At 41.1% G+C, this 21,470-nt stretch overlaps 1 protein-coding gene across 1 annotated transcript in view; it reads left to right on the forward strand.

The window, feature by feature from the left end:
• The first annotated feature begins 194 nt into the window (after positions 1–194).
• XPO5 (exportin 5) overlaps positions 195–21,470 on the forward strand; it is a 44,500-nt gene continuing 23,224 nt past the window's right edge. Inside the window, exons 1-15 of the mRNA XM_052648393.1 lie at positions 195–434; positions 1,787–1,908; positions 2,937–3,009; positions 4,062–4,199; positions 4,406–4,588; positions 6,756–6,782; positions 7,317–7,502; positions 8,151–8,227; positions 13,045–13,144; positions 14,248–14,331; positions 14,960–15,085; positions 16,079–16,169; positions 17,678–17,806; positions 19,076–19,194; positions 20,147–20,302. Of these exons, the coding sequence (XP_052504353.1) occupies positions 330–434; positions 1,787–1,908; positions 2,937–3,009; positions 4,062–4,199; positions 4,406–4,588; positions 6,756–6,782; positions 7,317–7,502; positions 8,151–8,227; positions 13,045–13,144; positions 14,248–14,331; positions 14,960–15,085; positions 16,079–16,169; positions 17,678–17,806; positions 19,076–19,194; positions 20,147–20,302 (1,716 nt within the window). The 5' untranslated portion in view covers positions 195–329. The remainder of the gene's footprint in view (positions 435–1,786; positions 1,909–2,936; positions 3,010–4,061; positions 4,200–4,405; positions 4,589–6,755; positions 6,783–7,316; positions 7,503–8,150; positions 8,228–13,044; positions 13,145–14,247; positions 14,332–14,959; positions 15,086–16,078; positions 16,170–17,677; positions 17,807–19,075; positions 19,195–20,146; positions 20,303–21,470) is intronic.

A 21,470-nucleotide genomic window follows, 5' to 3' on the forward strand; every position in this document is an offset into this window, starting at 1 on the left:
ACAATCACACAGCGCGCGCGCCGCCGGGGACCGTTGACGCGCCTGCGTACCGCGGCCCCAAAGTCTCTCGCTCCGCCCACCAAGGAGCAACCGTCATAAGGGAGCCGCCGCTTCCGCGGGCGCATGCGCACTGGGACGTCGGGCGCGTGCGCAGCGCCGGCTCTTTCCCGGCTGGATCTTCGGCGGCTCACGCTCCTCCTCCTGCTCCTCACCGCCCCGCCTCGGCCCGCCGCGGCCCGGTACCAGCGTGTGGTCCCGCCAACGGAGCCGTCCGTGCCTCGTGCTCCCAGGACTGCGGTGCTGCGCGCTCGTGGTGCGTGGCACTACTCATGGCGATGGATCGAGTGAACACGCTGTGCGAGCAGCTGGTGAAAGCGGTGACGATCATGATGGACCCCAGCTCCACCCAGCGTTACCGGCTAGAAGCCCTCAAGGTATCTGAGTTCTGGCGACCCGGGCCTGCCCCGAGACCCTCCCCCAGCCTCAGCCGTCCCGGCGCAGCCCACGACGCTGGCCGTCTCCCGCCCACGCGGCCCCTGGACCTCGGTCCCAACCCCGGGGGGCCCTCCCCCTTGCAGCTCTCCGCGCCTGTTCCCACTCCCCGCCTTCTTTGCTCGCCGCGCCTACCCTTTTCCCGGGACGCTCTGGTCCCTGCCTCACTGTAGCAGTCTCTTCTCACCGACACTCCCCACTGCCTTCTCCTCCCCCTGTCCCCGCTTCTATTTACTCTTCTCCGCACCACGATCCCCTCCACAGCTGGCTGAACCCACTTTATTCCCCTAACCCCCACATTCCTGCATCCCATCTCCTTCCCGTGGAGCACGTGTCCAACCCGTCCCCAACATCGGCCACATTCTTTATAGTCTCCCTTACTAAACGTTTTCCTGCTGACACACTCTCCTGACTCGCCCTAACCGAGCTCCAGCCTCTCTAGTGCCCTTTTACTTACATCCCTACACTTCTCCCTAACCCACTTTTGTGTCTTGGATATTTCTGGCTTAATTCTCAACCCCCCACCCCCATGTTTTTTACTGTGTGATATTCTTAGACTATTTTGCGCAAAGGTGAACTTCTACCACTTATTTTGCATTTTAGCAAGGGCTTTTTGGTTTCCTGAAAGTAGTTTTCTTGACTGCCAGATTCTCTACTACTGAGACTGATTCTTGTGTAAATTGGGAAAGCAAATACAAAACAAATGGGGATGCTAATACGATTTGAGTTTATTCCCCCATCGAACAGTGTATGTGGGCAATGAGAAATGACCACTGGAACAGGACTGTGTGTGTTTTAAGAGATGTAACTTCATGAAGTAGAGTGAGCATCACTTGGAGGAAGTTTTACAATGTATAGATGTATGTCATAGGATTTGGAATCAAATATTTGGGTTCTGTTTGTTGTTTTACTATGAAATAGCATAAGTAGAATGCTATAATGATCTTGTGTATACTTGTCACCTAAACTCAGCAGTTGTAAAGACTTCCACATTTGGTTTATTCCTCCCCCAACCAAAGATTTTTAATCCTAGTAATTGTCGTTTCACCCCTATGTGCTTCACGGATTTATCCCTAACAGTTCTTTACTCATATAGGTCACATTATTTATTTTTTCCAACACTAATTGGCCATTGCATGGGAAATCTGGAACTATCAAAGTGAAAATAATCCTTTATATAATATTTATCTAACTTTTGTCACTTAAAACAATAGCTCAGATTGGAGTTTTGTTTTTTTCCTAGTCCCACTTTCTCTTGGCTCCTAAGGGAAACACTAACTTTCCTCTTCTTCAGTTTTGTGAGGAGTTTAAAGAAAAGTGCCCTGTCTGTGTTCCCTGTGGTTTGCGGTTGGCTGAGAAAACACAAATTGCCATCGTCAGACATTTTGGCCTTCAGATCCTGGAACACGTTGTCAAGTACGTGAGAGAGCAAATCTTTTTTTCTTATATAACTCTTAGAGATAGTCTTTAGGTAAGTAGAAAAGAGCAATCCCCAGGGAGAAAGGAATGCTTCCTAGAGGTCATCACAGCCTCATGGGAGCTCTCATTCAGAACTTAACCTTTCCCTAGTTTCTTCATCCGTGTAAAGTGCGTGGTACATACTAAGTACTCTGCAAATATTAGCTCACATCACTTAGCTAGTATTTATTGAGCTCCTAATATATGCGCACCAACCTCAGAGTTTTTAGAATAATGCAGTGTACAGGTAAATAAATACAGGTAAATAAATACCTGATTAGACACTAGAAAAACACTGCCGTTAATTTCTTTTTCCTTAAGTTTTGAGTGTGCATGGCCGGATTCTAACCAGGATTATATGAGAATAACTAAAAACCTGTTCTAACTTGAGTCTCCTACCCCTACTGTCTATTTGAAGAATCCATCAGCTTTTAAGATTTAGTCACAGTTTTTCTGGAATTGTGCTGTTATTACCTTCTAAGCCTAAGATGGCTAGATAGCATCACTGACTCAATGGGCATGAATTTGAGCAAACTCCGGGAGATGAAGGACAGGGAAACCTGGTGTGCTGCAGTCCACGGAGTCGCAGAGAGTCAGACACAACTTAGTGACCGAACAAAGCAAGTCTAGAAAGGGAGTTAGTACTATCAGATTCTAGTTTCTGAAAACCAACTACATTGTTGCAGTTGTCCCAGATATGTATTTGCTTACGGTCTGTCAATAAAACCAAGGGGGAGAGCTCATCTGTGCACAGATCCTACCTGGATTCTAATTAATGGGTCACTGTCTGTATTAAACTCTTTTTTTTGCTTTTAGCAGTTTGATTAAATGTGGACTGTTTCTGTCCACTTTTTGAAGGATACAAAACCCAGAGTATAATTTCTGAATAAAATCACCAGCATAATTTTAACATAGGAATCAAAGCTAATCTCTTCTGAAGAGAAGGCTTCTAATGTTCTGTTGACTTTATGCATTTTGGTGGCCAGGTTTCGTTGGAACAACATGTCTCGATTGGAGAAGGTCTATCTGAAGAACAGTGTCATGGAGCTGATCGCAAATGTAAGGAATGGTTGATTGGAAGACTTGCATTTATGAGGTAGTTTTAGACAAAGTGTGACTTTTCCAGTGTAGCATTTGTGTAAAAATTCACTGGTTCTACATAGGTCAAACAACTTTATGTAATATTAAATGTTACCTTCAAATTAAAAAGAACCACCATCACTGGAAATCACAGTTCATCCCATTTACTTGGTTTAATTAATCCTTTATGTGTTGACTTCTATTTTTAAAATTATGAAGACAAGGTAGAGATAGGTAAACATTTTTAACAAATGAATAAGAGTCTTAGATTAATCAGTTCTAGATTAGATTGCACTTTGCTGTTTCCTTTTCTCTTAAACTGAATTATGTTACTAGCAGTAAAAAAAAATAGGCTAAATGAGTTTGTTTTGGGAGTTCGACTATAACTTTATAAACACATTTAGAATCCACAGCCTTTATGTTCTTTTTTACAAAGGACATGAAAAGGGGAATTCATGCCCCTTTTCATCCCCAAAGTCTAGTGTCTTTGATAGAAAAAAAAATTCCCTTCAAAATTATTAATTTAGCTAGTTAGGATTTATATTTTGTTAGTTCTCGGGAGATGTGATAGAAATCTTAATCCATTAAACTTGATACCAGACTTGAGAAGAGAGTCCCAATAATGGTCTTCTGTGTCTTCTAAACCTAGAACTGTTAGGAAGATATTCAGTTGCTCCTGAATCTCTCACTTTATTAGCCTTTCAATGTATTCCTTATTTCCATGCTCTTCTACTCTGGCCCTCATACAAAATGAAACAATATGAAAGTCTCTTCGGTTTGTAAAGAAGAACAGTGATGTCTTCCTTGCTCTGTGTGACAGCCATTTTATTAGCTGATGCAACCCTCTGTTAAGCTTTAAGAGGGAAGAATGATTAGTGAGAATGCAGGACAGGTGACTCAGACATGGAGAACAGGTTGGTTGGTTTAGTTTGAAAGTAGGCCTGCTCCTAAGTTTTCTACACTCTTACAGCCCAGTTTTTTTCTTTGAATTCAGTCTTGCAAACCTCTTGATGTCACTTATTCTTTTGCAGGGAACTCTGAACATTTTGGAAGAAGAGAACCATATTAAAGATGTTCTGTCTCGAATTGTAGTAGAAATGATCAAGCGGGAGTGGCCACAGCACTGGCCTGACATGCTAGTAGAACTGGACACTCTTTCCAAACAAGGGGTATGCAGTACAGCTGTATCAGTTCAGAGTTTTGGTTTTGTTTGCTCTTCCGAGTTTTTCTGGTTCGTTTGACTGTCCTTTCCGCAGAAAAGAGCCCTTGGTCATATTTATAATGTAAAACATGTTTTCACAATATTGTAAATCAACTATACGTAACCCAGTTTTTTTAAAAAGCATATTTAACTACCTTCTTTCTATTGGTGTAGGAAACACAGACTGAATTAGTGATGTTCATTCTTTTGCGGCTGGCAGAGGATGTAGTGACCTTTCAGACACTACCCCCTCAAAGACGAAGGGATATCCAGCAAACATTAACCCAGAACATGGAAAGAATCTTCAGTTTTCTCCTTAACACGCTTCAAGAAAATGTAAACAAGTACCAACAAGTGGTAAGGGATACCGATTATACCCCCTACCTTTCATCAAGTTCTGTTTTCTGATATGAGTGGGTTTATGTGTGTTTTGAAGTTAATCCTGCGGCAAGGAACTAGGGTGTTCAGGTCAGTAAAAGGAAAGGCTATTTTATAAGCAGAACAGAAAGATGGCGTGAAAAACTGGAATTAATTTTCTAGGAGGTTCAATTCAGTGAGTTCTGAACATACTAGAAAAAATAATTCCCTTTTTAGTAAGAAAATTCCTGAGATAGTGTAAAAATGAAGCTAAATTTTTAAAAATTTAGTACAGTGGTTCTCAGTGGGAGGGCAATTTTTTCTTCCAGGTTGTCACACCTAGGGGCTGCTACTGACATCTAGTGAGTAGAGGCCAGGCATGCTGCTGAATATCCTGTAGTGCCCAGAAAAGTTTTCCACAATAAAGAATTATCTGACCCAAAATGTCAATGGGATTGAGGTTTCAGAACCCTACTCTAGACTCCTCATACATGTTTATTTCACACAAATAGCATTCATTAAGGTTCATTTTTTTTTCTGCCCTCAGCGGTTTCCTTAAGTTTATTTTTAGAGCTCTAGAATGCTAACACAAATGATAAGACAAAGTATTGTTAGCTGTCAGGGTAGGGAGACACAATGAGTATCTAATATTATGCTGTATACTTTTCCATGCTTTACACATTATTTTAACCCTCAAAACAATCCTGAGTCAAAAACTATTGTCTCCATATTATGGATGAAGAAACCAATTTTCAGAGAGTATTTATTGAAGATCCCCTGATTAATGATTGTGAGGAATTCAAGCCCCATCCTTTTTACTAGAATGAACTCTTTCCCCCAAAATACCTCCCCAGGATTTTTCAAAAGAAAATATTAAAAGTATTTTAATTGAAAAAACCTATGTGTATTGAGGGCGAAAGAGGTATTTTTGTTTTCCCCTAGGAGATTTAATCCCTGAGAGAAATGAACAAATTATGAATGCTTTGATACCCTAGACATCTAGCCAATATGCTAGAGCAGGGTGACACAAGTTAGAAAAACATCCACTGATGTTTTTCTTTAGCCTCAGTTTCTGTTTTCTCCATCTGTTAAACCAGGCTCCCAGGACCAGAGCATACCAAGGGACATTTCTTGTACCTGCAACTTCTTAGTTTGCTCGTAGTTCCTTCTCTGCTTCCATCCTTTCCCCTTCCTTGGGCAGTAGGCTGAATGGTAAACTAGAATGGGATGTGTAGGCTCCCCGTCTAGCCCCTGGCTCCTGCACTCGTTCCAGGGGCAGAAGAATAGGATCTGAATGGGAATGCAGGCTTGTTGGAGTAGAGGGTCAAGGCTGGACTGGGCTGTTGTTGCCTGGATCCCTTTTCCTTCTTGGGCAGCATCAGTAGATACTGGTGAAAGGGTTCTACTCATCTCTGTCCCGTTAACACCCCTCCTTGATCACCACTGGTGAAGGCTTAATACTTGTTCTTTGTTAAAGAAAAAATACCTTTTGAAAGTTGAAAAAAAGAATTACAAAACAAATCTTTTATGATGCTAATGGTGGTAAGTTTTCAAGTACTTCAGGAGTTGCTACTCCTGCTTATAAAATTATAAATTGTTTAATTTACTCAACAGACATTATTTTGGTGTGTTTAGCATTTAATATTCTTTGTGCATGTGGTTTTCCTACAGTTATGTCCATATATACATGGTCATAAATTGTACTCATTTTAATTTTGCTTCTTGTTTTTTCCACTAACACTACATCATTTCAGTATACCTTTGCCAGTTATAATTTGTCTCTATTTTAATATGGAAAAATTGCTAATACCTAAATTTTAACTTTCTTTTCATCAATAGCAGTGTTGAGTCTGCTTACATTGTTCATTTGTTAGTTTTATTTCTTTGTAAACTGCGCTTTGAAACTGTCTTTTTGGATCTTAATGTTCTAATAAATTTATGTCAGCTCTTTAAATATTAACCTTCTGTTGTATTACTAAAACTAAAATAACCTGTCCTCCTCTGGAGAATATCAGTTATGTGTTCTTAGTAAAGTTGTCTTCTGTTCCAAAATTAAAAGTTAAGTCTATTTGAAAATAGTTGAGGGCCTAGATTATGGGGGTGGAAGGTTATTACACAGCCTTTTATTCATTAAAAACATTCGATCCTTATACTTCTTTTCTTTCAGAAGACAGATAATTCTCAGGAGTCAAAGGTAAGAGCTCTCTGTGGAGCTGGAAGGAGGCTTTTTTTGAGACTTTTGGGTACGGGGATGCATGCACCTGATGGAGGGTGACCTCAGCCTTGTTTCATTTTGTTTGTTTTTGGCCATGCTGTGCGGCTTGTAGGAGCTTCAGTTCCCCTACCAGGGATCAAGCCCATGCCCTCAGCATTGAACCCACAGAATTTTAACCACTGGACCACCAAGGAATTCCCTCAGCCTTGGTTTATTTGATCACTGAGCTATGGTGAAAGGGAGTTAAAATTATAACATCCGAGATTTCTTGAAGGACGTAAAATGACCACACATGCCAATGTGGTCGTATTAACGGACATGAGGCGCCGTTGTTTGAGAAATGATTGTGTATCAGAAAAAACCTTTGAGTTGCCTATCAATAACTTGCATGAGCAATTTCTTTTCCATTGTTTTCTTTTTAGAATTAGAAAACAAAAGGAGGTCGGATATAACCACAGCTTTCTTACCTGTTAGTGAGGACTGAACGGTTAAAAGTTATTTCTTTCCATGCAGGCCCAAGCACACTGTCGAGTAGGAGTCGCGGCATTGAACACTCTGGCAGGCTACATTGACTGGGTGCCCATGAGTCACATTACTGCCGAGAACTGCAAACTTCTGGAGGTGCTGTGCCTGCTCCTGAACGAACAGGAACTTCAGCTGGGAGCAGCTGAGTGTCTCCTCATCGCGGTCAGCAGGAAAGTAAGTTACCACTTCAGGCTGACTTGCATCCTCAGCCTCTGAGGGGTGCCTGTGTGTGTTCCATTCCATGTTGTGGTGAAAGACATTTAAAGGTTTAGGTGTTGTGTTTTGTTTTGTTTGTTTTACTTGACTCCAGCCTTTTGGACAGCAGTTTGCCGGTATTCTAGGAATCCACTGGCAGGATATACAGAGATGTGTAGGGCTAGGTGGGTCTCGAAACATTTGTGGATTTTGGTGCTTCACGTTTAAAAAACTATATAAATGGCATGTTAACACTCACATAGTATCATGTCAAAGAATTGTAGAAGGTGACTGGACTGACTTTATAGCTGATTTGGCTAACAAATGAGATCATGACTTTTCTCCATGAAGAATGTTTTTAAATGTAATTTGCTTTCATATCATTATTACCCAGCATATTTAATTTTTATTCATTTATTTAATTGGCGTACCAACACATTTTAAAATACGTCTTATCCAGATTTCAGTTTAAAGAGTTGACCTTTTTCCAGTGTTCAGTTAGCCCGAGGGCTATGTAAAAATTAGGAAGTCAGTATATTTGACTATATAGGCGTAGAAGTTGTTAGTACTTAGAAGTCTGTAGTAACATAGTTTGTATTACCTGTGTTTCCCTAAAATTGGGTCTAGGGCAAGTTGGAAGACCGGAAGCCCTTGATGGTCTTATTTGGAGATGTTGCCATGCATTATATACTCTCCGCGGCACAGTGAGTGTCTACTTTTCTATGTGACTTCTAATTTCTAATTTCTTTGTCATTTTCTTTGTCATTTGGATATATCCAAAGTTCCTATCTGACTGTTGGCAGTCAGTCAACTGTTTTTTTGGTTTTTGTGTTAAGTTTGAGCTTTATTCTAAGGACAGTGTGAAGCTCTTATGGTTTATTTTGCTGTGGGCGTGTGTGTGTGTGTGTGTGTGTGTGTGTGTGTGTGTGTGTGGGCGTGTGTGTGTGTGTGTGTGTGTGGGCGTGTGTGTGTGTGCGCGCGTGTGCTGGGTTTGCTGCATCTGCACTGCAGCGTGCACGCTTCTCTGGCTGCAGTGTATGTGGGCTCTCTAGTCGAGGGGCACAGGCTTAGTTGCATGTGGGATCTTAGTTCCCCAACCAGGAAAGGAATCCGTGTCTCCTGCATTGGAAGGCAGATTCTTAATCACGGGACCACCAGGAATTCCCTGTATTTTTAGAAGAAAAATCAGGCACTCTTAAAGGGACCGTTTTGCCTTTTTGAGGACTTTCTGCCGGCAATAAGTTGTGGCTGTTGATTTAGCACCCACTCACATTCCACCAACCTGTAAACACATTCGAGGTCCTGAAATAGTGGCTTGTGCTTATTTTCTTCTAATTCCTCTGGAAAATATTAAAGCATTTCCTGATATGTGTTTCTTACCCAGGAGTCAGATAGAACTGTGTATTATAAGTAGTTGAAAGTGTCACAACACCCACTTTGCTTCCATACTCTTCACTTTTGGTGCCAAGGACAAATGAAGAGATGTGAGACACATATATATTACTTGAACTCTCTCACTGTCCATTCTAACACAGATTTTCTGATGGCTTTCTTTCCTGTGGAAATGAATAATGTGTCTTTTGGGTAGCCACTTTAGTTACTGTTTCCAAGTCCCATTTCTTAGTTCCCTAAAGATTATGACATTCCCACTGAGGTATCCCATCTCCATTAGTGCCACTGGTATTGGTTAGTAAAGCTGTAATTCGAACCAGGTGGCCAGACTTGAGAGCCAGCACCAGAAACTATGGTGCCACACTGCCTTTCAGCATCACTAGCACCTACCTTGAAGAAGGCGATGGCACCCCACTCCAGTGCTCTTGCCTGGAAAATCCCAAGAACGGAGGAGCCTGGTAGTCTTCAGTCCCTGGGGATGCTGAGGGTCAGACACGACTGAGCAACTTCACTTTTACTTTTCACTTTCATGCATTGGAGAAGGAAATGGCAACCCACTCCAGTGTTCTTGCCTGGAGAATCCCAGGGACAGGGGAGCCTGGTGGGCCGCCGTCTGTGGGGTCGCACAGAGTCGGACACGACTGGAGTGACTCAGCAGCAGCAGCAGCAGCACCTACCTAGGTCTTTCTTAGCCCGAGTCCCACGCTTTTTCCATTATAGTGTACTTCCTCCATGGCTGCTGTCCACACCAGTCCTGATTAATTCTTGTTAGTGTGAATTGTGCTACATCATTTTAGGTCAGGTTTTGCCACTAAATAAAACTCTCTTTTTAATTTAAAGAGATATTTGCACTCTAAAATAGCACCTAAGTGATTATTCATCTGAACTAAATGACTTGGAGAAATGATACACCAAGTTAATGTTTTTAATACAGTCTTTTAATAAAAGATTTTATGCTTTTTGAGCAGTTTAAGGTTCACAGAAAAATTCAGGGGGAAGGTACAGAGATTTCCCATATGCTCCCTGCCCCCACACATGCACAGCCTCTCCTTTATAGACCTCCCCCCACAGCAGTGATAGATTTGTTAGAGTTGATGAACTTCAGTTCAGTTCAGTCTTTCAGTCGTGTCTGACTCTTTGCGACCCCATGGACTGCAGCACACCAGGCTTCCCTGTCCATCACCAACTCCTGGAGCTTGCTCAAACTCATGTCCATTGAGTCATGATGCCACCCAACCATCTCATCCTCTGTCTTCCCTTTCTCCTCCTGCCCTCAATCTTTACTAGCAGCAGGGTCTTTTCAAATGAGTCGTTTCTTTGCATCAGGTGGCCAGAGTATTGGAGTTTCAGCTTCAGCATCAGTCCTTCTAATGAATATTCAGGACTGGTTTCCTTTAGGATTGACTGGTTGGATCTCCTTGCAGTCCAAGAGACTCTCAAGAGTCTTTTCCAACACCACAGTTCAAAAGCATCAATTCTTCGGTGCTCAGCTTATACATGACTACTGGAAAAACCATAGCTTGAACTACATGGACCTTTGTCAGCAAAGTAGTGTCTCTGCTTTTTAATATGCTGTCTAGGTTTGTCAAAGCTTTTCTTCTGAGGAGCAAGCCTCTTTTAATTTCATGGCTGCAGTCACCATCTGCAGTGAGCCCAAGAAAATAAAAGTCTTTCACTGTTTCCATTGTTTCCCCATCTATTTACCATGAATGATGGGACTGGATGCCATGATCTTCGTTTTCTGTTGAGTTTTAAGCTAGCTTTTTCACTCTCCTCTTTCACCTTCATCAAGAGGCTCTTTAGTTCCTCTTTGCTTTCTGCCAGAAGGGTGGTGTCATCTGCATTTCTGAGGTTATTTATATTTTTCCCATCAGTCTTGACTCCAGCTTGTGCTTCATCCAGCCCAACATTTCACTTGATGTACTCTGCATATAAGCAGGGTGACAACATACAGCCTTGACGTACTCCTTTCCCAGTTTGGAACCAGTCTGTTTGTTCCGTGTCCGGTTCTAACTGTTGCTTCTTGACCTACATACAGGTTTCTCAGGAGGCAGGTAAGGTGGTCTGGTATTCCCATCTCTTTCAGAATTTTCCAGTTTGTTGTGATCCACACAGTCAAAGTCTCTGGCGTAGTCAATAAAGCAGAAGTAGATGTTTTCTGGAACTCTCTTTATTTTTTCTATGATCTGACGGATGTTACAACAGATGAGGAACTTACAATGACACACAATGTGTTATACATTATATTACACATATTATGTTCTACCTTTTATGGGTACATGCTGTGGGTTTCAGATTTATCATTTTAGTATCCTACAGAGTTTCTTCACTGCCCTTAAAATCTTCTGTGCTCTGCCTGTTCTTTCCTCTCCCACCCAAATCCCTGGCAACCACTGATCTTTTTACTTTCTCCATAATTTTGCCTTTTCTAGGATGTTGTATTGTGGTTGTTCAGTCGCTGAGTCGTATCCAACTCTTTGCGACCCCGTGGGCTGCAGCACACCAGGCTTCCCTGTCCTTCACCAACTCCTAGATCTTACTCAAACTCATATCCACCGAGTTGGTGATGCCATCCAACCATCTCACCCTCTGTCGTCCCCTTTTCCTCCTGCCTTCAGTCTTTCCCAGCATCAGGGTCTTTTCTAATGAGTCGGCTCTTTGCATCAGGTGGCCAAAGTATTGGAGTTTCAGCATCAGGCCGTCCAGTGAATATTTGGGGTTGATTTCCTTTAGGATTGACTAATTTGATCTCCTTGCAGTCCAAGGGACTGTCAGAAGTCTTGTGTGTTGCCTTTGCAAGTTGTTTTTTTCCACTCAGGATCATGTATTTAGAGTTCCTCCATGTCTTTGATGACTTGTCAGCTTATTCCTTTTTACCACTGAATAATATTCTATTGTGTGATATACCAAAGTTTATCCATTCTCCTGATAAAGAGCATCTTGGTTGCTTCCAAGTTTTTGCAGTTATGAATAAGGCTTCTGTGAATATCTATATGTAGATTTTTGTATAGAGATGTTTTCAGCTCCTTCGGGTAGTTACCAAGGAGTGTGATTACTGAATCATATGGTAAGAGTATGTTTAGTTTTATAAGAAACTGTCAAACTGTCTTCCAAAGTGGCTGAACTATTTTGCATTCCCACCAGCAATGAATGAGAGTTCCTGTTGCTCTTTATCCTCCCCAACATTTGGTGTTCTCAGACTTACAAATTTGGGCCATTCTGATAGGTGTGTAGTGCTATCTCATTTTTGTATTTGCAATTCCCTGATAGCAATTTGATGGGGAGCTTTTTTTCATACGTTTATTTCCAATCTGAGTATCTTCTTTGATCAGGTGTCTGTTGGCCCATTTTTTTAATCAGAGTTTTTTTATTGGTTTTTAAGAGTTCTTGTGTATATTGTATAATAGTCTTTATCAAATGTCTTTTGTAAATATTTTCGCCCAGCCTATCACTTATCTTTTCATTCTGTCTCTATAATAATTATTTATTATTTATTTATTCTTGGCTGTACTTGGACCTCCATTGCTGTGTGTGGGCTTTCTCTAGTTGTGGCAAGCCGGGGCTACTCTTCATTGCAATGCACAGGCTTCTCATTGCAGTGGTTTCTCTTGTTGCTTTGTAGCATATGGAATCTTCCCAGACCAGGGATTGAACCTTTATCCCCCACATTGGCAGGTGGATTCCCATCTACTGTAGCACCAGGGAAGTCCCTCATTCTCTCGATTATAGTCCTTTTGATTCTGTCAGTGGTATAAGGAATCACTACATGCTTCCCTAGGGGTCCAAGTCCTTCCTGGGTATCACTGTCTTCTCATGCATTTTCTTATATGCATTGTTTTGTGGAGTCATGCTTAGAGTTTACATTACTATTCCAAAATACCCCCAGTACCATATAATACCCCAAATTAGGGTGCCTCTTAAAGGATGAGATTGCATTGAACCCTCTTCCTCATCGATCTTTCAGTGTTTGGTTGGCGGTCTGGGGGTTGATTTTTTTTTTTTTTCTTTTCAACAGTAACAGTCACCTGAAATTTGAATATTGGAGCACAGAGCACATAGAGTCCATTCCAGGGGGATATCTGTGGTGCTCTTGACGTGCTGTTGATCCCACTGTTTTCTCATCTCACAGGACCGCTGACGGAGGAGGCTTAGTCGAAAAACACTATGTCTTCCTGAAGAGACTCTGTCAGGTGCTGCGTGCCCTGGGCAATCAGCTGTGTGCATTGTTGGTGAGCACTTTCTGGAGAGTTTCAAGGCCATCTGAGGAGAGGATTTAGAAAGTTGTATTTGTGTAAGGGGTAACACGTGCCCTTGACTTTAGCCTGAGGAAACATTACCCTACAGATTATTTCTTATAATTCTGTAGGTTAAATTATCTTAATTGAATTTGAATGCTATAGATTTATTTAATATCAGTTATTAATATCTATAGTAAATGTTCATATCTGTTATTCCATAAAATCAGTGTTGTTTCTCTTCATTTTGGTACTTGTAAAACTTCAGTCTACCTGTTGCCTTACCCTTGAAAGTCCTATTAGATCATGAACCATGGATTCGAGTAAAGAACCCTTTTCCCAAGTTAAAGGATATATTATTGAATCATTAAAAAAAAACTTTAGTCTGATTGACCTGAAAATAACTCTATTACACATTAAAAGATTGAATGTTGGTACAAACTTTTGTACTTGATATCAGTGCCTATTTTGGTGGCTTGAGGGGATAGAACCTCAGGCATAAGATGTGTACCATCGAGGGATTATTTAATAGGTTGAATCACAGAAATGTGACTAGACCAGGTCTGAAGAAACAGGTGATTTCTGAAATGAATATTCTTTTTTTTAAAAAAAGTTTTTTACTCATTTACTTGTGGCTGTGCTGGGTCTTCATTGCTGTGCCAGGGTCTTCTCTAGGTGCGGTGCGCGGGGCTACTCTTCATTGCGGTGGTCTCTCTTGTTGCAGAGCACAGGCTCTAGGCGAGTGGGCTCGGTAGTTGTGGTGCATGGGTTTAGTTGCCCTGAGGCATGTAGAATCTTCTTGGACCAGGGATCGAACCTGTGTCCCCTGCACTGGCAGGTGGATTCTGAACCACCAGGAGGTCCATGAAGGCTCTTTTGTTTCACTGTTTGATCACAGAATAGATTTTAATGATGACTGAGGTAAAGCAGCTTTTCTGGGTTTTTGCCCTTGAAATGATGTCTTCCTTAGGCCACAAAGAAGTATAATAAAGTCCTTTCAAAACTGAAAGTTTTGAGGATATAAGTTGTCTTAACTCCACTCTCCACCTTGACCTCCCCATCAGCATTATTAATATAACAGCCTTTTTGTCCTACAGGGTGTGGATTCTGATGTAGAAATACCAGCAAACTTTGGAAAATACCTGGAATCTTTTCTTGCTTTCACAACTCATCCAAGTCAGGTAAACTTTATGGCAATAACTAATCAAAATTTCAGTTAGTAAATTAAAATCAAGTGCTATCACCTGAAATAATTAGCAGCTCACATATAAAATGTGACTCTTAAGATCCTGGGGAATTACTGTAGTGGGATTTCATTAAGAGAATTGCTGCATCTTCTTCCCAAGTTAGCTTTTGCAGTCTAGATCAGCAATTACCCCTCAGGTAATACCATTCTAATAATGCTCAATCAGATGTGAAGTGTTTCTATAGTAATTTGCTACTAAACATACTTTAAATAAGAAAGTCTGATTAATTGTGTTATTATAAAATTAATTTCATCCAATCCAAGATTTTCCTTGCAGTATCATCCTGAGGTATCTGTATGCTTTCTTGCATAAAAGAGAAAGTGGTAGAGTTCAGCTCATTCTCTGGGTATTGCACATGACCCACAGTCTGTCTTACTTTTACCGTATGGTATGTAGTGACCAGTCATTGCTGATGTACTCCAGTATGGGCAGTTTCAGTCAAAGTATTATAGAGCTTTATTTCCATGGAAAAATATAGCAGATAATTGCTGAGCTAAGTAATAGTCTTGGTTATATAAAACTTAAATCCTTAAACCTAGTGTTTTTCTTTTTTTTCCTTTAGTTTTTGCGCTCTTCAACTCAGATGACTTGGGGAGCCCTCTTTCGACATGAGATCCTATCCCGAGACCCTTTACTATTAGCAATAATACCAAAATATCTGCGTGCTTCTATGACTAACTTGGTCAAGGTATGCAGTGGGACCGTAAAGTGGAATGTAGGTGAATACACATCTTAAGACTTAGCTGGCACCATTGACAGCCCTGTGTTGGTCACTGAGATCCTTTCCTTAGGCATATTAGTCTTTGATTCCTTAAAAAGAAAACTCGTCACTGTGTCTACTCATCCCTGTGTCTACTCTTTCGTATTTGCGGGCACTTATGCGCCAAGTGTTGAGCCAAGTGCTGGGAAAAAAGTGATAGGATGAGAGCAGCGACTATGACCATAAAATGTGATCACTGCTTTTCAGAAGCTAAAAGCAGAACGGAGGGTGGAGTCAGGGGGATGCCAAAAGGAAGTAAATATCTGACTTTCTGAAGGCCAAACGAGAGTCAGGAACGTGGATGAGAAGAAAGGGAGAGCGGAAGCAGACTGCCCACTGCCTCAGTCGAGAGTTGCTTATGAACACTCGGAGGTCTCCTCGAGGCTCTTGGCGACTGACAGCTACTTATTCTTGATTTATAACATCAGAGGATGGGACCTATTCAAGGATTCTCTTATTTCCTCAGGGGTTCAGGTAGCACACTGTCATCTAGATCTCTGCCGTTGTGGTCTTTGGTACTTTCTGAATGAAACACAAAGTCCCATGCTTATTCCCAGGGTTCAACATTTAAGAAGACAAATAGTCTCAATTCTACTTATTGTTTGCTTATTGTGTTAACACTTTATTTTGAGACATTTTTATACTCAAAGACCTTAAACTGATTTTAGAATTTAATTTTCCATAAGACACTTGAAAGAGAGTATCAAATAAAAATGTTCTCTTTCTGCAACTCCAGGACTGTTCCAACCGAGAACAAATTGTGGATTTGGTGTAGACCAGAAGCAGTTATTTACCATAAAAGCCTTAACTCATGTAAACCCTTAGCTCTTCTCAAATAAAAGGTCTCTGAGCTCCTAAAATTGAAAACTCTTTCAGTGGGTCCATTTTCATTCCCTCCCCCAATTATCTTTCTGTTTCCAGATGGGCTTTCCTTCTAAAACTGACAGCCCTAGCTGTGAATACTCTCGATTTGATTTTGATAGCGATGAGGACTTCAATGCTTTCTTCAACTGTGAGTGAACTGGCCTGAAATTTTCCCAGCAGTCTCAGCACGACATCTAGCGTTGAGTCATGGTGCATGGGCTGGGCTTCTATATTATAGAGCCCCAAGTCTGGATGTTGTCATTGTTCTTTAGTCACCAGGTCGTGTGTCTGACTCTTTTGCGACCACATGGACTATAGCCCGCCAGGCTTCCCTGTCCATGGGATTTCCCATGGCAAGAATACTGGAGTGGGTTGCCATTTCCTTTTGCAGGGGATCTTCCCAACCCAGGGATTAAACGCGTGTCTCCTGCTTGGCAGATGGATTCTTTACCGCTTAGCCATCTGGGAAGTCCCCCCTCCCCAAGTGTGTACGGCAGTCTGTTTAATCTCCAGTTACACATTGCAGAGGGCGCTGGGGTTGCACTCATTCCAGGCTTGGTGTTCTCTCTTAAAACATGCACATGCACACTTTCTTTGGACGTTGATGTTTAGAGATGGCAGCCATACGTAAGGCACTTTGATTTCTTAAATATGTTAGGATTAAGTACCATGTTACTTTGTAAGTCTTTTTTACTAAAAGAGAGAAGGAAAGCTCACAATTCCTAATTCTGTTCTAGGTTTTTTGTACCTTGGTTCTACACCTCCTCTCCCCACCTTTTTTCAATAACAACTTTTCTGAGATAATTCATTCATCATACAATTCACCCGTTTATAGTATACAATGCAGTGGAGGTTTTTTGTGTATTTTCAGAGTTTTACAACCACAGTCCATGTTAAGACATTTTTTGATCTCATGAAACCCCGTAACTGTCAGCAGTCATCTCCCAGCCCTCATACCCCTCTGGAAAACCACCCATTTACTTTTCTTTATTTAACCTATTCTGAACATCTGATATAAATGGAATCATACAGTGTATTGTCTTGATAACTGCTGTCTTTCTCTTAGTGTAATATTTTAACAATTGATCTGTTGTGATGTTTATCAGTACTTGGATCATGTAATGTTTATCATTTCTTTTATTGCCAATAATATTTCATTATATGAATATACCACATTTTATTGATCCATTGATAGATACTTGAGTTGTTTTCACTTCTTGGCTTTAAGAATCATGTAACATTTGTGTACAAGTTTTTAAGTTAACGTATATTTTTGTTTTTCTAGGGTATATGCCTAGGAAGGGAATTACTAGATCATATGGTAATTCCATGTTTAATGTTTTGAGGAATTGCCAAACCATTTTCTTCAGTAGCCATACCATTTTACATCTGTACCAACTTGATCTTTTAATTCCAACAGAAAGGGGAGTTTCTGTTTGGTTTGCGGCTTAGAGGATTTAGCTGGTGTGACAGCTTCTTAGAATTTATTTTGGAAAATTTCTAGATTTGTTAACAAAGCTTTAGTGAACATTTGTTAGACTCTTTCTTCAAAACAGAATCTTTTTGATTATTTTTCTCTTGGGGTGGATAAATGAATAAACATTACCTAAGTATCTACGATACGCTGATCCTTGCTTCATGTCTTTCTCTTGGCAGCTTCTCGGGCCCAACAAGGAGAGGTAATAAGGTTAGCATGTCGTTTGGATCCCAAGACTAGCTTCCAGATGGCTGGGGAGTGGCTGAAGTATCAGCTCTCAACTTCTATTGACCCTGGCTCCATGAACTGTAAGACTTTTTGTTTTTTTCCCCCCAAACATTAGTGAAGTATTTTATCAAAACTGCATAGAAATAAACCTCTGAGCCCCATCCAAATCAATACATTATGATAGTAGTGTTCAGAAATAGCTTTGCTCACTGCCCACTTCCATCCTAGAGAGTGAGCCTTTTCATTGGAAAACACAGGCAGAGAAGACAGAGGTAATGCCAGATTTTAATTCTGTTTTAATTAGGGCAAAACCAGGACCCTATCAGTTTTGCCTTCATTTTTCTTTTCTAACAGAGTCAACCAGTTGTTTATTGTTTATTTTACTATTTCACCTCAGGCACCGTCTTAACAGCGTGTCTCAACCTAACTTTTTAAAGCTTTTCAACCAAGTTCTTGCATACCATTTCTCTTAAACTGGAAAAGAATGGCTTGTTACATTCAGCAGGAGCAGTACAGGGGTCTCCCATATTGCTCAACTCCCCTCCAAGTCTTTGGGAAATGTCACTTTATGTAAAATCAAAATAAGCCCCCTCTACCCAAAAGCATAGGCCAGATAACTTTTCTGTGTCTTCTGTCTGTCATCTGTCATCTGATGAATGCATGCAGCAGGTGAGAGGATTTTTTTTCCCAAGGATTTTAATTAATTTATTTATTTTTAATTTAAGGGAAGGGTTAAAGTCACTGCTTTGGAAAAGCTCCATACTGTGATCAGTTAGCAAGTACACTAGTTACTTGACATTCATGGGACATTCAGTTTTGTGTATTCACAATTTATTCTGAAGGTCCCTGGTATCTGTTAGTAGCTTCAGTATTCATGGAGGTCTGAATAGGTTGTGTACCAAGATGAAGCTAGTAAATGTGAGCACTATACAGTAGCAAGAAAAGTAATTTGTGATTCCTTTGGCTTGTGCCTTGCATTTAGATTCCCATGGACAGATTATAAAGGGGAAGGAAGGGGAAATTAATATTTCTCAATTGTCTAATGTGCCAGGCACTGGTTTTGATGATTACGTGTATATTCTCATTCAATAGTCAAACTGGTTTTGCAGACAAGGCTCACAGAGGTAAATCCAGATAGCTCATTTTTGGAGGTGGAGGCAGGATAAGGACCCCTTTCTGCTGTTCATCGTTTTCTCTTCCCTGGCTAAGCAGGGTTAGGTTATCCTGTTCCTTCAGCTGTGAAATTACCTAGTGGTTTCTGAGGCCCCACTGGCTCGATGTCTTCTGTGATCCTATAGTGCTTATGTGTGTGTGTGTGTATGTGTCTTTAAAATCCTGTTCTCCCACAGCTGGAACTGGAGAAAGCAGCCTCTGCTCCATATTCTCACCATCATTTGTGCAGTGGGAAGCCATGACCTTTTTTTTGGAAAGTGTGATCAACCAGATGTTTCGAACACTAGACAAAGAAGTAAGTGCTTGTTTCTCTTTGCTGGTTGCGTAATAATTTTGATCTTTTTAAAGCTGGTAGGGAGATAGGGAAATACGTGAAAGTGCATTTCACAGAAGAGGAAACTGAGATTCAGAGATGAATAACATATTCAAGATCAAATAGTTAATAAATAGCAGAGTTGGGACCCAGGTGGGTCTCTCTGACTCTTAAGCCCTGCAGGGTTTAGTATTAGTTTTTACGTAATAAGATGAACCTGATAGTACAGTGAACCACAAGCAGGATAACAATTATAGGGAGGACAGTGATAGAAACCTTGAATCGGAAAATCTGGAGAGATAATTACCATTAAGATTTATGGTAATTACCTTTTTAGTTTATGGCAGATTGGCCAGAATATTCATGATGGCTGATCTGCCTCCCTCTTTGCTAACTAATCTGGTTAAGTAGATCTTGCTTTTCTATACTTCATGTCACCTATCACCCATATCTTATAATGTTAAAGGTAATTATGTAATTATCTGGATAACAGCATATACTGTATTAACTATGTTAATAAGATTAAAATAATTGGATCACTTGTTTGAGGGGTAATCATCTTAGTGTATTCTAGGTTAGTAGTCGAAAGAATCTGAGTCCCTTGATGATAAGTGAGATTTATTGCTTTTTCACATAAGTGGCCTATTAACAAATTGGATGTTAGGATCATTGACTTCGTCTGCTTTTACATCACTTCAGTTAGAAATGACGGCGTTCTGAGTTTGTTCAGTTTCCAGTAGTAGGTGGTGCTGCAGCCCTAATAATGGTGGCATCACTTATGAAAATTTTAATAACGTGGTGTGATGCTTAGATTGTGTTAAGGGTTAAGAAGCAATATATAAAACCATATTTGGTGGCCATAATTATAGAGTGTGAAGGGAATTTAACAGAAGCAGTTTCAGTTCTTGCAACCTCCTCTAATGTCTGCATCCAGGAAATTCCTGTTACTGATGGAGTAGAGCTATTGCAGATGGCTCTGAACTTTGACACCAAGGACCCCCTCATCCTGTCCTGCGTCCTCACTAACGTCTCGGCACTGTTTCCATTTGTCACCTACAGACCAGAGTTCCTGCCCCAGGTCTTCTCTAAGGTAAACTCTCCCTCGTTTGTAAACTTTATTTTGGCATTTCTAAGTTAAATATTTTTCATAACTGTTTGTATAAATATATGAGATAAGCTAATAAACAGTTGTTTTTTCAGTTGTCAAATATTTACTCTGTGCTTACAGTGGAGCAGGAACCATGCTAGGAGGAAAGCCTTGTCCATAAGCACCTCTCTGTTTGGAGAGGAAATGCACATAGACAGGTGTGGTACCTCCGTGGCATCGCAGTTAGTGGACGTGTACACTGGGGAATGGAAGAGCACCTGAAGGAGGAGGTGTCAGCGTGTGCTGGCAGGCTGGGAGGAGATTTGCACGAGGAAAGTTTCCAGGGTCCAGTTTAGGTGATTAGTGAGAGTTGGAGTCCCACCTGAGTGAGAGTATTGGACCAGGAGGAAGGTAGGAGTGAGGAAAAGAAGGGGTGAGCTCTGTTTTGCAAGACTAGGTTTGAAGTATACATACAGTTTCAAGGTGGAGATGTGTCGCCCCGAATTGGCTATTTGAGATTAGGTCTAGACTCAGAAAATTAATGAGATAAAATTAAGGCATAGCCGTGATAGAAATGCCAACAGTACAGACTGTGTGTGTGCTTAGTCCCTCAGTCGTGTCTGACTTTGCAACCCCATGGACTGCAGCCCACCAGGCTCCTCTGTCCATGGGGCTTCTCTAGGCAAGAATACTGGAGTGGGTTGCCATGCCCTCCTCCACAGTGGAGATTAAGCTTTAGCAGAGGAGATGTATGTGGAGTTGGACATGGGCTAAAGCAGAGAATCCTGGGGATCACCATCAGTGAGGGAGGAGCCCTCAAAGAAGAAGAAAGGGATGACCAGAGAGAAAGTGTGTTACCAAGTCCAGGAGAACTTTAGACTTCAAAACAGACACATTTGTTGCTGTGGAAATTCTCTAAGAATTGGAAAATGTCCATTGAGTTCCTCGATCAGACCTTTGTTGGAGTATTACTCCATTACAGTGACTAGGGCAGCAGTTCCACCACATTGGATTAAGTGGGAAGTTGTGAGATGGATCAGGGAGAGTAGACCACTCAACTTTTAATAAAAAGTGGAGCTATGTTCCCCTGGCTGAGTGTTTCGGTAATGGCCTGGATTGTTCAGGGGTTCTGTGAACTTTTTATTTGTAAAATATTCAATGGTAAAATTAA

Source organism: Budorcas taxicolor, chromosome 11 (assembly GCF_023091745.1).
Source record: "Budorcas taxicolor isolate Tak-1 chromosome 11, Takin1.1, whole genome shotgun sequence".
NCBI classification, from domain to species: Eukaryota; Metazoa; Chordata; class Mammalia; order Artiodactyla; family Bovidae; genus Budorcas; species Budorcas taxicolor.